At 32.2% G+C, this 16,980-nt stretch overlaps 2 protein-coding genes across 7 annotated transcripts in view; one reads left to right on the top strand and one right to left on the bottom strand.

Moving 5' to 3' along the window:
* LOC114336456 (cytochrome P450 4c3-like) overlaps positions 1 to 16,980 on the bottom strand; it is a 222,147-nt gene that overhangs the window by 49,938 nt on the left and 155,229 nt on the right. Inside the window, exon 1 of one of the 4 annotated variants that reach the window (XM_050652568.1) lies at positions 432 to 1,680. The exons of 1 other annotated variant lie outside the window; for it this stretch is intronic. In XM_050652568.1, coding sequence (XP_050508525.1) covers positions 432 to 534 — 103 coding nt within the window. In that variant the 5' untranslated portion in view covers positions 535 to 1,680. Of the gene's footprint in view, positions 1 to 431; positions 1,681 to 16,980 lie in introns of those variants that run through there. 2 more of the 4 variants (XM_028286818.2, XM_028286819.2) reach the window with 2 other exon arrangements.
* Positions 1 to 16,980, top strand: part of LOC114336454 (neuroendocrine protein 7B2) — a 161,224-nt gene that overhangs the window by 126,552 nt on the left and 17,692 nt on the right. For 2 of the 3 annotated variants that reach the window (XM_050652569.1, XM_050652570.1), the window contains exon 6: positions 5,362 to 5,418. The exons of the other annotated variant lie outside the window; for it this stretch is intronic. In XM_050652569.1, the coding sequence (XP_050508526.1) occupies positions 5,362 to 5,418 (57 nt within the window). The remainder of the gene's footprint in view (positions 1 to 5,361; positions 5,419 to 16,980) is intronic. 3 annotated transcript variants of the gene reach the window in all.

Below are 16,980 nucleotides of genomic sequence, written 5' to 3'. Positions count from 1 at the left end.
TACTTAGCTGATATAAAATATATTTTTTACACACTATCAAAAGTTTTTTGAAAACATACACCTGTTTGCCGTTTTGACCGATCTTTTAAATTATACCATGAAAAGGGAATAGAACTTGACAAGATGTTGATATGTCATATAAGGGGATGTTAGACAATGAAGAACATGGCCACGGTCGCTCAAATCTCAGAGATCTACGGGATGTGGAATCTTAAGGGATGTTATAGTATACTCTTATTAGCTTAGAAATAAAATAAATAGAAAAATCAAAATAAGAATGTAAAAAAATAAAATAAAATATTGGGCGCTACTGGTTACCTAAACGGAACCAAAAATTATACAAAAAGTAGAAATAAAGGAAAGATAGATAAATCAAAATAAAACAGAAAAACATAGTCAAATAAAAAAATAGCAAATATGGTGTGACTTACCTTGTCTACTCGATACTATACTCAGCAAATTCTTTATTGTTTTTTCGATACAAGGGAGAAAGGAAAAGAGAAAAAATAAGATGGTAATTAGCAAATAAAACATTATTTTTTAAATCAAAAACGAAATGATGAATCTGTGATCTGACGGTGTTACAAATTGAGATCGAGATTACCAAACAAATAAATGAAAGAAAAGTTCTACATAAAAAAATACCTTGTAATCATTGTCCTTGAATCTTTTTGTGGTTGCTGTTAAGTCCAAGACGCGATATCACTGCACAAAAGTCACTTCACAATATTAATAGATACAGCAACAGTACATATTTCATGAAACCATAGTTCATAAGAAAAATTTATATAGAAAAATTCAGCATTGTCTAAATAAATTAGCACTTAGGTACTCGAACAAAAATATTTAAAATGATTTGTTTTCTAGTTCATTAAACTGGATCAAAAATACTAAAATGAAAGCAACTCCGTGCTTTAACTAGGGTGTTGAAAACACAAAAAGAAAACTTCTTAACTTCTACTTGCTTGTAAAGAACGGTGGTACTAACACTAGTACAAAGATATCGCGTTTGCTTAAAACGGTGAAAACGCGGTGGTCTGTAGATTGTTTAAGCCATGATGGAGTAAACACTAACTAAACACAATTACTTCTGCAATACAATTGCAAAAAAAACTTAACTGGAACTTCACTACTAACTTTGCCGGTAATCGCATATTGGCGGCCCGAGGCACCGGCAACTTTTCTCTCTGCCAGACAAAACTTAACTTGATGGCTGCCCTAATGGAACTCCTCCAACAGAACTCTCTTACAAAACTGAACTGACTAACTCGATCTCCTCAAACTTGGGTTCCCTCTTTAAAAAAAAGAAGTTACCTCCCATTCTACCAACATCAGATCCAAAACACTCAATCAATCAAATCTCAACCAATAACAAGTTGCTAATTACGCACCAGGGTAATCTCTTTGGCGTATACCAAAAAACGCTCATCCAATAAATTAAAAGAATACACAAAGAGACCTCAATATTTCACTCCACCTATTTTTCTCACCAAAATAATGCTTACTTGGATGTAGTCACAGCGAAAACCCGTTCTCATAGAAAATACTTATGTCAGCAATAAGAACACTTGTTAGATTACATAAACACACTCAAAGGCTCTTATCGATATTCCAACTCTAAAATAAATAAAACCCCGACTTTCTGTCGCTAAAAACAATTTACTGAAAGATCTATGACTTTGATGCCTTTGGCGGTGAGCCTCTCGGCAAACACCGCTGATACACTTATAAACAATTACGTCACATTCTGCGTAGAAACAGATTATACATTCGACTATTCGTGAGAATCAAGAATAAATCACGTAATACGAAAGATTTGTGAGAAGTTACGATTCTTCGATAAAAAAATATGAATTTAACGAATCTATTAGACAAAACGCTTATACCGGGGTCGTAATATAGTTATTGTCTTAACACAAAAAAATTAAGGGGTGGTCGTTGACCTTCGGACCGTTATAAAATTAATATTTTGTATCGCACCAGCAGAAAAAAGCTCATTTTGGCGCTCCCCAAACAGGAGCGCCCGCCTGCAGTGCATCTCTTGCAGGCCCGTTATCGCCGGCCCTGGTCCTCGCACAGCAAACGACGTTATGCAGTAGGTGCCTAGCGACATCTGCTAAATGAAAGTCAAAGTTTGCAGCTTTTGCAACAAAGTTTGCAGTTGCATTGCAACTGAATAAAAATGGTATACATTTTTATTTTCTATTAATCTTACTCCTCTCGGGTAACTAGGTTAATTTTCCGTTGGAATTTACCAAGCTGTGCAGCCGAGGTTGTGAATTGCAACTTTTAGAATTCCATTTTGTCTTCATTACATGGAGGTGTTACCAGGAAAATGATCAAATAAGTTTTTCAATTAAATATCTTTTAAAAATATTTTTAAATATTTTTATAAGGTTGAAAAGCTTTGACTTTTAAAAGGTTTGAGCTTAATATTTGTGTGGAGGACTGAGTCAACTTTGACTCCCTCCCCCTCCCACTATTTAAAAATATTGAATAATATCTTTGTGGCATAATTACGAGCTATTTATGAGCGATTACATAATTTGAGCTCGCAAAATATGCGATTAGTAAACGATATGTAGTGGCAAAAGTAATAATTTTGTTCATTTTAAGGACAACAAGGGGTTGTAGCTCAATGATGGAAATGCGCGTATTTTAAGAGTTTATTTTTAGAATTTATACGCTACATGAATTATCGCGATACGATATATTTTAATTTTTCTCAACATTTTTCTCTTGAGTTGAATCAATTAAAGGGTTGTTAGGGGATTAAGGGTATGAGCTCAAAAGTCGTAACTAATCATTTCGAAAACTCATAAATAGCTCGTAATTTAGCGCTATTTTTGTTTTTTATTTTCTGGAAGGTGGGGACCAGCTCAACAGGGGTATTTCTAACCTCACTATGAAACCAACTGTACTTAGCACAGCATACACGCGACACAAGTTAGCGTGTACCAAAAATACAGTAGCAGCGCACGCTAAATAATGAGGCCACTGGTTTAATGACGTTTGGCTCGCGTGTATCTAACTTTTTGATTTGCGTACATAGCCCGATCAAACAACAATCTGACCCAAAAAAAAATAAAGGAGGATGAAAATTTGGAAATAGGTAGTTGAAATTGTCTATTATTATATAAGAAAAAGTTTACAATTCTACATTCCCTCCATCCTACAAAAATGGAGGGGAATACCCCCTCTCAACGGTGAAAAATATACATTCAAAATAAGTGCGAAATTGGATAAAATGACTAATTCTAAGCAACTTTTGTTCTATAGAGTTTTTCCCTAAGTCAATACTTTTCGAGTTATTTGCAAGTGAATATATTCATTTTTAACAGAAAAAAAAAAACAGGTTTTTGGATGGTTTTTCGGAGATATCTCAAAAAGTAAGTATTTGAGCGAAAAAATATTCTTATCAAAAATATAGCTTATAAAGAACTGAAAAAAATGTTGTATGCTTGAGGAATGTAGACCCAGAAGAAGCAGGATTGTAGCTAATGAAAAGTAGGTTCTTCTTCATCAAATACCATATCGAATATTTCATTGTGAAATAACCAAAAACGGAGCACTTTTTGGGGAAAATCCATTTCAACTTTTTTAAAGTGTTTAAAAAAACGTTTATTTTTGTTAAAAAAAACTTGTAACATTAAAAGTAAGTGAGTTACGCTCAAAATATTGTTGGTCCCTTTTATTTTTTGGTAAAAAGTCGCGAAAATTATCCCCTAATTAGCATCACAAATAAATTTTATCGTATCACTTCACAAATTACTTTGTTTATGTATTATTTATATGATCTGTAAGTTTCATCGGTTCAAAGTGCTTAATTTTGAATAAGCTGTAGTTAAAATGGCTTGAACGAGTAACTAATCACGAGTTTAGGCAATGTTGTTCTGAAGCTATTTTCTTGTAGCATTTTTATAATAAATTACTTTTAATGTGAAATAAGCCACAGTTTTACCAAAAAATGATTTTATTAACGTTTCGAAGCCCAAATCGGGTTTCGTTGTCAAAATACAAAATATTACTTAATATACTACAAAATACTCAGTAGTATTTTGTATTTTGACAACGAAACCCGATTTGGGCTTCGAAACGTTAATAAAATCATTTTTTGGTAAAATTGTGGCTTATTTCCCATTAAGAAATTAGACAAATTTTGAACAGCCATAGCATAACCACTTTTTGTCTAAAAAGAAAACAAAAAAGCAAAAATATTCAGAAAAGCAAAAGGTACATTTTATTACTCTTTAAGATTTTTGGTATTACTAATAAGTTAATTCCATAAACAATTCCATTTTTTTTTTTCAAAATTAAAAAAAAAATGTTTTATTTCAAACCCAATGCTCAAAACTTAGCACTTTGAACCAATGAAACTGATAGATAATATAAACAATATAAAACTTGTAACCTGTGAAGCGGTAACGATTAATTTTATTTGGGAAGATAATTAGGGAGTGATTTTCGCGATTTTTGTACCAAAAAATAAAAGGGATCAACAATATTTTGAGCGTAACTCACTTATTTTTAATGTTAGAAGTTTTTTTAAATACAAAAATAAACCTTTTTTTAAACAATTTAAAAAATTGTAATGAATTTTCCCCGAAAAGTGCTCTGTTTTTTGGTTATTTTACATTGAAATATTCGATTTGGAATTTGACGAAGAAGAACCTACTTTTCATTAGCTACAACTCTGCTTCTACTGGGTCTGCAGACCTCAAGCGTACACCATTTACGAAGAATGTTTTTTTCGCTGGAATACTTACTTTTTGAGATATCTGCGAAAAACCCACCAAAAACATGTTTTTTTTTTGGTAAAAATGAACATATTCATTTGTAAATAACTCGAAAAGTATTGACTTAGTGAAAAAACTCTATAGAACAAAAGTTGCTTAGAATTAGTCATTTTATCCAATTCTGGGTCTAGTTTGAACGTATATTTTTTCACTCCCGAGAAAATATTTTTCACCCCGTATTTCCCGATTTTTGTAAAATGGAGGGGATGTAGAATTGTAAACTTTTCTTATATAATAATAGACAATTTCAACTACCTATTCCCACATTTTCATCCTTCCTTTATTTTTTTGGAGGTTTTCGTAAAATTTTTTGTTCCCTGATCGGGCTAACAAGTTAGCGTCTACCTAAATACAGCGATTTTTTTTCTATTTCTTTTATACTTTGTTATGTTATACTTGGTTATGCTAATAACCCTAGTGGTTGAAGCCAAATAAAAAAAAGTAAATAAATATGTATTATATTCGTTTGTACATTCATCTGGTAGTACCGGAAAGTTTATAAACAATAATTAATAAAATTACACCCTGTATTCTATACTATTAAAAAATTATTCCTTCATTCCAGTTGAAACAACTTTTTTCGCAAAAGAACGTGTATGCAAAAAAAGATCTTCAGATTAAGGTAATAAGAAAGTAGAGTGCTTTTTGAATGAAATTCACGAGAAAAATAAAATTCCTGTAGCTGGCTGTATACCATAAATCATAAAAATACTAGATTTGTTGTAAAAGGTATACTTTCTGTCAATGTAACCTAGTTATATTATTATTTCAGCCACAACGTTTAAAGACAATTTTAATATTTGAGATAAAAAAAAAACAATATCAAATTTACATATGTTGGAAATAAAGTTGTTCGAAAATAGATGAAAAATTTTCTTTATTAATTAATTTAAAGAAAATTTTTTCATCTATTTTCGAACAACTTTATCTCCAACATATTTTAATTCTGTTTTTTTTTATCTCAAATATTAAAATAATCTTTAAACGTTGTGGCTGAAATAATAATACAACTAGGTTACATTGACAGTTCTTAACGTCATTCTTGGTTGCTCTTGAATTCAGTTGTCAGTTGGCCATTGAAATCCAATATGTGAGGTTTTCTCCAAAAAACATATCTAGAACATCAGTTCAATTTTATACAAATGTGTAGGTAACAAAACATAATGATTTACTTTTAAAGGGTTTTTACCCAACACATTTTGGTGGCTCAGGCATGCTATTTTATTTGTAAGTATGACCTCTTGTTTTTTAAAACCTCTGTCAATTTTTTAAATTTTCTCTCAATTAATTAGCTTATACTTAATTTTAGGGCTTTTGAACACTGATGATGGATTTCTTAATCCGAAAACGTTTTGTATTATTGTGACCCTTTTTTAGGGTATTTTAAAATATACCTTTTACAACAAATCTAGTATCTTTTTGAATAAGTTTTCCAACACCTAGTATATTTGCATCAGACAGCCTATTTAGTTAGTTATTTAAAATCATTAAAATATTATTGCGCTTTTGAAATCGATGGCCTAGAAGCAATATTTCGTAAGTACCAAAAATTCAAAATTACGCTTTTGGTGCCGCAATAGATAGTTTTAAAGAGGTGGCCTTCTGGAATATTCACCTGCGACCTTTTCAGATCTATTGTGGTCCTCTAGTCCTTGATAACATTCTCTAGCCTGGCCCTTTTTAAAAAGTCTAATAGCTTCGAGACTGAACCTTCCATGTAGCTATTTGTCGTTGGATTTTCTTCTCCTAATACAAAGAACCGCACATTTGCCAGACTGTCACACTGACATAGAATGTGCTCTGATGTTTCTTCTTCCAGGTGACAGAATCTACACAGTTCATCATCTGACAAATCCAACAGCTTTAAGTGCCTATTCAGCTTACAGTGCCCTTTTATCAGACCTACTATGGCTTTGACTGTTTTGCTGTCTTTGCTTATTAGCTCTGCGGTCAATTTTGGCGAATGTTCTGTAATGAACTGTTTCGCCTGTCTTTGTCCTGGTGAATTCCTCCACCATTCCAAAGATTTGTGCTCTGTCCACTTTCTTGTAGCCATTCTTGTTACTGCCTTTGCAACTCCGCAAAAGAGATATCTTTAGAATTTCCTGGCCTTTCGGTGTTCGGATTTTCTCTAGAAGCTCTCTGCCCTTCGGCTTTAGGAACTGTGATTTTGGCTTTAGAGTTTTTACTTTTTTTGTTTCATTTTGATATTCCATATTTTGATATCCCACGAGTAGCTAGGAAAGGACAGTCAACCCCTCGCAGAGCCCCGCTTGCGAGGGTAAGGTCTAAATACTAAGGGGTGTGACCTGTTGCCCCAAAAGAACCGTTTGCGACACTCTCGTCTCAGTGCCTTACAGTAGGGTGCATCGAAAAAATAAAAGTTGGAAATGTTTGAAGTGTGGAAATAAATATGTAATAGCCTGAAAAAGTTGCTAGTGTTATTTTTTAGCATACTAGTATTTTAAATTTTTTTTTTCTAAACGAATTTTCTGTATTTTTATGTAAACGAATTTTTATGTAAATTTCAATTTATTGTATTTGGAATAAAATATGTGCTAACTCGATCTAAGATTAATTAAAGAAAACGTATATTAGAATGTTGTCAATTGCAAATTTAAACGATATTTAAAGTTTTATTCGTTTTTTCAGTCTCCCCAACCCCTTTGAAATTTCCCGCTGTGTGAGTCCGTGGGTGTAATTTTCGCTTATGTTTGGTGCGATGCGTTACTTTGTTATTATTGTTGTTTATAAATTAAAGATTTTTAAAATAGATAAACCAGAACCGTGGGGAATAAAATCAAGATGTGCTGTGGACCGTTTTTTGACCCTGGGCAGTGGACACCCCATTTTTGGGGCGGACCACAAAATATATTTGGTACCACCAAATATACCTGAAAATGTTTTACCGAAATATAATTAAGTGATGAAGTTTTCTGGTTGATTGTGGATAAAAAACTCATCAAGAAAGACCCAGAATTTTCCAGTATTGCCGAACAGGTTGCAATTAAATTGGAGGAAATATGGAAAAAGGCTTCAATTCCAATAATTTAACATACAAGAATATTCAGCTTTTAAAAGCCTATCATGACAAATATATTAAAAACTAAAAGGGAAGTTCCCTAGGTTGGCTGTATACCATATAGTTAAAAAACTCTAACAAGAAGTAAAACCACTTCTATGTAAATTGGTATATTTATTAAAACTTAAAAATCCCAATGGATTGAATAAAATATGTCCAATTCAGAACGTTTTCAGACCTATCGGTCCATCATCAGTGAATCTACAATAAAATAAGTAATCCCACTATTAGAATTGAAAGATGGTTGAAATTTTTAAAAAGCTAAAAAGTGGTTAGATTTTAATAATGTAAATTGAATTTTAAATTCAACCATTGTTTGGTTCTGGGGCTATTTAGCAAGTATGCACGTAAGTAATCTAACCACATTTTTAGCTTTTTAAAAATTTCAACCATCTTTCAATTCTAATAGTGGGATTACTTATTTTATTGTAGATTCACTCATGATGGACCGATAGGTCTGAAAACGTTCTGAATTGGACATATTTTATTCGATCCATTGGGATTTTTAAGTTTTAATAAATATACCAATTTACATAGAAGTGGTTTTACTTCTTGTTAGAGTTTTTTAAATATATTAAACTTATGAAACCAGTTAAGAACAGGCAAAACAGTGAATTTTACAAACATAAAATTCAATACTTTGAGGACAAAAGTAAAACTACACGTTTCTATCTTGCAGAATGAAAATACGCCATTCTGAGGAATTGTCTTCGTAGCAAATCTCAAAAAGTGACTCTGGATGATCGGCAATCTCTATTAAATCAAAGAGGTCCCAGAAAAATGGTGATAAGCTGGATTGATATGGAAACCAAAAACAAATATATTCAGAGAGAACAACGGTAACAGAAGAAAGGTACCGACACAAAGACAAAACTTTAGCTCAAGTAAAAAACGGTACAAAGTTTCATCGTCATTCGATCGTGGAAGAACACATAACACTTGTGCATGAGGGCATGAACCAGGGTGGAAATATTTCGGATATGTGTCTCCGCTGTCTCGTACATTAGAAAGTATCAAATCCAGCTATTAAATGAGACGGAACAGTCGTAGATATTGGCGTTAAGGGAGATGTAATAAGATTGTTAGAAGAACATCTTAAAAAACCGCTTTAGTGGTTTGTATGTCTGCGGCATTCAAATAATCTAACCCTTGGACATCAAAAGAAGTTTGCCAGTGACCAAATAAAAAAACGTGAGGGTGTTAAAACTTTCTCCTATAAAAATTTTGATTTAAACAATTACTTTGAGTTAATTAACTAGCAAGAATATCGTCTTATAGAACCACCTATATTCTCTAGATTTTCGAGTGACAATTTGCGAGATTTTATTAGGAATCCTAATTGAGATTTAGAAATATTACTGCCACAATCAATGTGTAGACCGATGTGTCAAGCTTGTGACACAACATTCTCTAGCAGTTTGTGGAGCGTATTCGAAGTAGGATTTATAAAAATTTAAGTGGTGGATTTATAAAAACGCGAATTCGTACTTCGAACAGAATGTTTTTACCATATTTTTTGTGATATTTATATACCTAATGAACTATTTTAAAATTATAGTAATTTTGACACTTTGCTTTATAATATGTATTTATTTTAGTGTTAAAAAATTTTGGTGACATCAGGGAGACAAATAAAAATAAAAATTTTTAATTGCCTTGTGAAACCAGAAAATAATTTCCAATATAAACCGAATTTGTTTATTCAATTTTTGTGAGCTATTGCATTTCCGTTACAAAAGAAATTTGCATATTAATGTATTTTTTCTAAATTTTAGTTGCCGTGGGGGGCAGAAAATGTTGTTTTATTTCAACGCAATCTTACTAAAATACTAAATAGTATGTTAGGCAACTTTTGTGAGGTATTTCATTTTCGTTTCAAAATAATTTTTTTTTTGTCTGTTAATATTTTTTCAAAGTTTTTAATTGTCTTGGGGAGGCAAAAGATGTTTTCCAATTTCGACCAGATTTTACCAAAATACTTAACAGTTGATTAGGCAACTTTTGTGAGGAATGACTTTTCCATCGCAAAAAAAATTTTTTTTCGCCTTTTTCGATGCACCCTACCTGACAGCCTTCACCACGGTATTTCACGGCTTGGCTTGGGGATTGTTTATCGACTATATAGTCTAGATCCGCTGAGTTTAGATTCAACAGGGCCACCACGAGAAGAGTGCAGTCAAAGACTAATTACACACCCCAATCATTGTTGGGAGTAATCAGCGGTCTTGGAATGGTTTAAGGAGGTGCAAAGTCCTAAGACTCTACGTGCAAAACTCTTCCCCTGAGATTAGTAATTTCCCCGCTCAGCTTTACGCTGAATAGAAAAAGGGCGCATCCCTCGGCCCCTTGGTGCCGCAATACTGATCTACCGCAATAAACTTTTTCTACCAATCACCAAAAGTATTTATACTTTTATAAAGGCGCAAAGCAACGAATATCGTATCTACTTTTGATCATTTGGCAATACATCGTCCAAAATATTTTGCATGCAATACCTCGTGTGTGTTTATTTTGCTATGGTAGTTAATGGCGGTTATAACGTTAAAGTTTGTTGTACAAGTTTATATTATAAAGTATACCAATCTGGTGATTGGTAAAGAAGGTTTATATTAGTATTGCGGTGCCAAAAGCGTGATTTTGATTTTTTGTTTATACTTACGAGGTATTCTTATAGGCCATAGAAATGTTGAATTGCGATATGTTATTTTAGACAAATAGATTTAGTTGACTGAGTGTGAGTATCTGTATAATACACTAACTACTCTTTGCAAATTAGGAAAAAACAAGAAAAATTTATTTAACAGCTATCTTAATACTGGAAGCGAATCGTAAGATTGCATAAATTAGTAATATAGGTAAACTGAATTCGCTCATTGTGCCTTCTAATGAAGGTTGGCGATCATTCTTTAAACGCTTCTTTGTCTTTTGCAACGTGAAATATCTGTTCAAACATTGAGGTCAGTTCAATCTCTGATATTTCTCAGCTAAGATTTCTTCTCTCTTCTCAAGCCTTTTCCCCTCTTGTCTTCCTTGCATGATGACGTGTAGCAGAGAGTATTTATCGTTACGAATTATGTGGCCCAGATACGATGTTTTTCTTATTTTAATTGTGTTCATAAGCTTTCTGCTATTGAGTTGGCTTTCACCTTTCTCTTTGTGAAGACAGAGAAATCAACTCAACCACCCACATACACGTGGTAGAGTCATATAATGCTGTGAGGTATATCTTTTTCATTTTCACCCATCCCCAGGGTTTAACATAATACACGCCAATGTAAGACTTTTGGTCGGCGTTTTAAGGGTTTTAACCTATGTATTTTTGGTGGCTTAGCATGTAGAGCTTGCTTATAACACTGATGATGCTTTCTTTAGAGCGAAAACGTTCTGTCTTTTAATGTAGCCCTTTATTGGGGTTTTAATAAATATACCTTTTACACAGAAGTCTTTCTTCAATTTTGTAATTAATGGTATACAGCCAGTTACTGGAAATTTTTCCTTGTGGACTTTCTGCTATGTCCAATTCGTCTTAATACTTCTTCGTTTGAGACTTCTGCAGTACAAAGAATTTTCAGAATACGCCTGTATAGCCAATTTCGAATGCCGCAATTTTTTTACGGATTGGACTTGAGTCCAAACTTTCACCCTATATAGTAGTTGCGACCAAACATAACATTCGACGAACCTCACTCTAATTTCCATACTTAATTTCTTATTTGTAAACATTGACTTGTATTTTATAAATCCTTTTCGAGCTATTTCTATTCTGATATTTATCTCCTCATCTTGATCTTATGGCAGCTATGTACGCCGTTGCTCCCGCTTGGCGGCGCTAGTGTAGTTGGAGGTCAACGTTTTGACAATTCGTGAAGTTTTTAAATGGTGTTTATGATTACGATTTAATAAATAATAAATTATGGCCAAAAAATACGGATTTTGGACTGTTTGTGCGTTGAAAAACGAATTAAGGAGAAGGAATGCGAGAGTTACTGGAAAAAGGAAGCCGTTATCGAATGATAAACTATATTAATCATCGTCTCAATGATTTATTTCTATAGCTCAGAGATATTTATTTGGCATTAACTCACCCCCCCCCCCCCCCGCCACGAGTCTGACAACTGTGTATATCACAACACTTTTATCTATGGTGTATATGATATCTGCCTTACTTTTTTATCAATTTAAAATTCACAAATAAGTGTGCTCAGCCTTAATTTTTGTGTTTATCTCATTTAAAAATGTGATACTTTCACATATTTTCAAAATATGGCCGCCATGACAGTTACGCATTTGGTGTAAATTTGGGTTAAGCATGGGTTGAGCATGAGTTGATTCTGCACTGTTGCCTTATTTAAAAAAAATTATAATTCCTTATGGAAATATAGAATGTGTTAATTTAATTAAGTATAATTATTTGGGTATTTGTCTAGGTGAAAGAGGTGTTATTCTTAAATTTAAGGTGAAATTAGAAAAAATTAGGGTTAGGTTTGATCAGGTTTTTTTTGCACTAAAGAATATTTTAATGGTACTAGGTCCCTTTAATTTTCAGTTATTAACTTGTTTATATTATTTTCGATGACGCTAGATTAGGTTTGGTCAGGTTATGTTTTAGTCACTAAAAAATATTGAGAAGTTGAGAATTATTTCAAATGATCATTTTACATTTTTCTATATTATTATTTCAAATATATTTTTTTTATATTTTCAGTTCATAAAAAGCGATTGTAGATGTGGCAACAGTGTGAATGTATATAAAATTGTATATCTTAATCCTTAATTCGTTTATAATAAATTCTGATCTGAGTTTAATAGTGAAGTATTATATTTTTTACAGTCGAATCTAAGGGCTTTACGTAATCTGTTTCAACAAAATGTTTATTGCAGATATGTGGATTTATTGTTGACACATATTTATCCCTTCTTATTGCTACAGTCCACTTTTTTCTCATCGGAATATCTTTGGTAAACTTGTGTCCCGATGAGCACAAATGCACAGCACAACATTGAGGGATTTTATTTTCTCAAGTTTAATTCACACAGCGAAAAAAATATTCAATATTTACTTAGAATTAGATTGATTTGAAGTGTTGAGGTCAGTTGACGTAACCTCCAACTATACGAGCGCCACCTACGTTGAGCTTTCCAGACTAGCTGCCATTGTGAGTTTATAATTGCTCCGATGTATTTCTCGACACCCTCTCTATAGGTTTAAAAATTATAAATATTTTTAAAGTGTGGCTCATAAGGCTAATTAATCGGTACTCATTGCAATATTTAGGATTATTTTTCTTGGGTAATGGTAAAAAGATATATTTTAACCATTTATCAGGGATTTGACCGTCGTGATATATTTTATTAAATAATTTAGTTAGACATTCTATATTTTCATCATTCAGGATTTTTAATATTTCTACAGGAATTTCATCGGGACCTGGCGCTCTACCACTTTTTGAATTTTTAGTTGCTTGTTTCACCTCTGATATCAGAATTTTTAAATTTTAATTAGTTGGTAATGTTTCATTTATTTGTTCCCTATTATCTGCAAATAAATCCTTGATGTATTGCTAGCAAGTTTGTTGCTTTTCTTTTCTAGTAATTGGATATCTCCAGTGGAGTTTCGTAATGTGATATTCTTTTCCTTGTATTACCTGTAATTTATTTTAGTTTCTTATGTAGGTTATGTATGTCACTTTTCTTCCATCCAGCTTTCTTTAGCTTTCTTGATCTGCGTTTTTACTAGTTTATTCATTTGCTTGTATTTTTCTTTATTTATATGTTTGTATTTTCGTTTTTCTTCTATAAGCTTTATAATACCTGGTGTCATCCAGTCATTTTTTGGCACTTGGTTCTTTTTTACCCACAGATGTTTCTTCACAACCGTTTCAGTATAGGAAATATACAACACAAAAATTCCTACCTCACACTATTAACTGCTCAAATCAACTTAATCTTTCATTAAAAAAGAAGAATTATTGGAAATACTGGGAGTATATACTTAACTCATAAAATTTTGTGGAGTTTATTTCTACAACATACTTTTATTTTGTACAATAAATAATTTTCTCATTTGTTATCAATACACTAAAATGGTGTAAATAAATAATTATTGATTGGCGTAAGGTTTATGTTATTTATGTCTGTTTAATATTAATTATATTGGCTATGAGCAGGTATGTTTGGTTGTGTAGTAATTTCAAGTCACGTCTAACAACCTAACTTCCCAAAAACAGAATTAACAACGTCACTAGACAGTTGTGTCTCCGATTAGCAAATCGACTATATACAAAGTCCGCGGAAAATAGGTATGCTATTTTGTTTATAAGCAAAAAATACAAAAATAGAAATCTACCACAGACATTTTACGTGTCTTTAAACTTTTAATCCTGTTTTCCATTAATATTCCCAGCGTTTTGTTTTTGTCATATTTTTTAATTCTGAAATACTTAAGTAATGTAAATATCCGTATCTTTAATGATCACGTTGTTTTGTGACAAATTAGCTGTTTATTGTTTAAAAGAATTATCATCATTTTGTTAAACCCAAAATAATTATAATCATTGTTTTTTACCAATCAGTGATTTTATGAGGTGAACATGTATTTTTATTTTAATTCAATACCTTTGTGTTGTGCGTGATTATAGCTATCAGCTATATTATATCTTACAAGTTTTTTAATACATAGCTTATACTAATTGTCGAGGTTACTACAGATAAAAACATATTTAGTCATTTTAATTTTATAAATGAAGTAGTACCTACTACCACCAATAGTTATTTTTGATATAAGTGTTAAAAGTACAATGTTAAGGCACGCATGTGAAGGTTTGCAGAATGAGCGGAGCGAATTCCGCAATTCACATGAGTGCCTTAAAAATGTACTTTTAACACGTATCATACAATATTTTTTCTACACATGTGTTAAAAATGCAATAATACAGTTTTAAAAAACCTTTTAAAAACCTTTAATACATTGAAAGGAGCTAATTTTAAATTGCATCGTATATTACGCACCTTAGCAACCATTGATGACTTAATTGTTTACGGAAGTTTTGAAGCATCTGTCAGACGTCTGTTAGTTTTTTAAAACGCGGTTGTGGATTTTTCGTTAAAATGCAAGAACATGTCGTAGAAAAAAATCAATTTCAAGATATAGAGGTAGCGGCCAGTTGAGCTATCCTGGAGTTGTTGCCGAGGAAATCCAGAATGCAATATGATATCGCTTATAATAAGTTTGAGAAATGCTGTGAAGCGAAAGGCGTTTCTGGGAAATATACTGAAAATGTATTTCTGGCGTATTTTGAGAAAAAAGCAAAGGTGTGGAAGGCATCATCTTTGTGGTCGAATTATTCGATGCTCAAATCTGTACTACGTATAAATAGTGATGTAGATATCAGCAAATATTTTAAGCTTATCGCGTATTTAAATCGTCAAGCAGAAGGTTACCGGCCAAAAAAATCAAAAATCTTGACTAGAGACCAAATTGACCAATTTTTGAAGTGTGTATTAGATGATGAGTATCTTCTGATGAAAGTAGCTGTGATTGTGGGAATATTTGGTGCCTGCCGCAGGGGGAGCTTTGTCAGTTGACTATTGACGATGTGAAAGATATGGGTACTTTATTACTGATTAAAATACCAGATACTAAAACCAATGTTTCACGAAGTTTCACTATTATTGAAAAAATCTATTTGCATATTTATCGAAAATATGCGGCTCTTCGACCAGCAAATGTCGGACATCGGCGATTTTTTCTGAAATACGTGAAAGGTAAATGTACCAGAAATCCGATTGGAATTAATTCGTTTGGAAAAATTCCTGCTGCTATAGCAAGATTTCTGGAACTTCCAAATCCGATCCTTTATACGGGGCATTGTTTTCATCGCTCTTCAGCGACCTTACTTGCCGATGCTCACGCAAATTTGACGACAATTCAGCGTCAAGGGGGGTGGAGATCTTCTACCGTTGCTGAGGGGTACATCGAAGATTCTTTGGAAAATAAGAATTTGATTGCCCGAAAACTGCTGCCCGTGCAGCGAACATCACCAACAACATCCGAAGATATTGTGGCCTCAACTTCGACTGGAAATTCAGTCATTTCTACTCATTCCGCCTTAACCATGGAAAATGGTAAAACTGCAGAGCAAGTAATTCATTTTTCAAATTGCGCAAATTGTACTATTAATATTAATGTTAATAAATGAAATATAAATATTTTGACGTTTCATTTTAAAATTTTACATTTCACTTTTAACTGCAGTGCCTTAAAATTTTTAAAGCACCCATTGCTTTAAAGTGACATTTTTAAGTTTCCTATTAGTCCAAGTACCTAATGAAGTAAATAGGACAAAACCTGGCAATTTTTACAGAATGGATCAATTTGCTTGAAAATTTGAGAATAAGTAATGGATAGTCTAAGGATCAAAATATATACGATGTCGAAAGGCGCTTTTACCATGGGAATGGTTGCCACCCCAACTCGGGAGTGAACATTTTTTATTATGTTTTGACCGCAAAAGTTAGTAACAATATTCATTCTAAGCAAAAACGTTCTATACATTTTTTTGATAAAATTAATAATTTTCGATTTATTCGCTATCGAATGTATTAGTTTTATATCGAAAAAAAGTTTTCTGCTGATAACTCCAAAAGTTTTCGTTTTATCAAAACAACTTCACCAATGTACCTTTTAAAAAAATAAACAAAACATTTTTTTTTAATTTTCTTTTAGACCAATAGTAATCGAGATTTATTTTATTATATGTTAGCTCTTCTTCGTCAAATACTAAATATTTTAGTTTCAAAGTCAAAAGACGGGAAAACTATGTATTTTTCGAGGGTAACTTGTTCAAAATAATTTAAAGTATTTAAAAATACCTATCTTCAGAAATAAAAAAAAGTCTTTAGCTCAAAAATTAAGTGACTTGTTATGAAAAGAATGTCAGTCCCTATTTTTTAAAAAGTGATTGGAAGCAACCTCCTAATCACCACCCTAATTAACATTAGTCATTTATCTTATTTGGTCTTCTTTTTTATGTATTATTAATAGGATCTAGAAGTTTGACCGGCTTAGAATGATTAGTTTAAAAAAAATGGAGTTAAAAGCAA

Source organism: Diabrotica virgifera, chromosome 6, assembly GCF_917563875.1.
Source record: "Diabrotica virgifera virgifera chromosome 6, PGI_DIABVI_V3a".
Taxonomy (NCBI): Eukaryota; Metazoa; Arthropoda; class Insecta; order Coleoptera; family Chrysomelidae; genus Diabrotica; species Diabrotica virgifera.
This window is presented reverse-complemented; position numbering and strand designations above follow the sequence as displayed.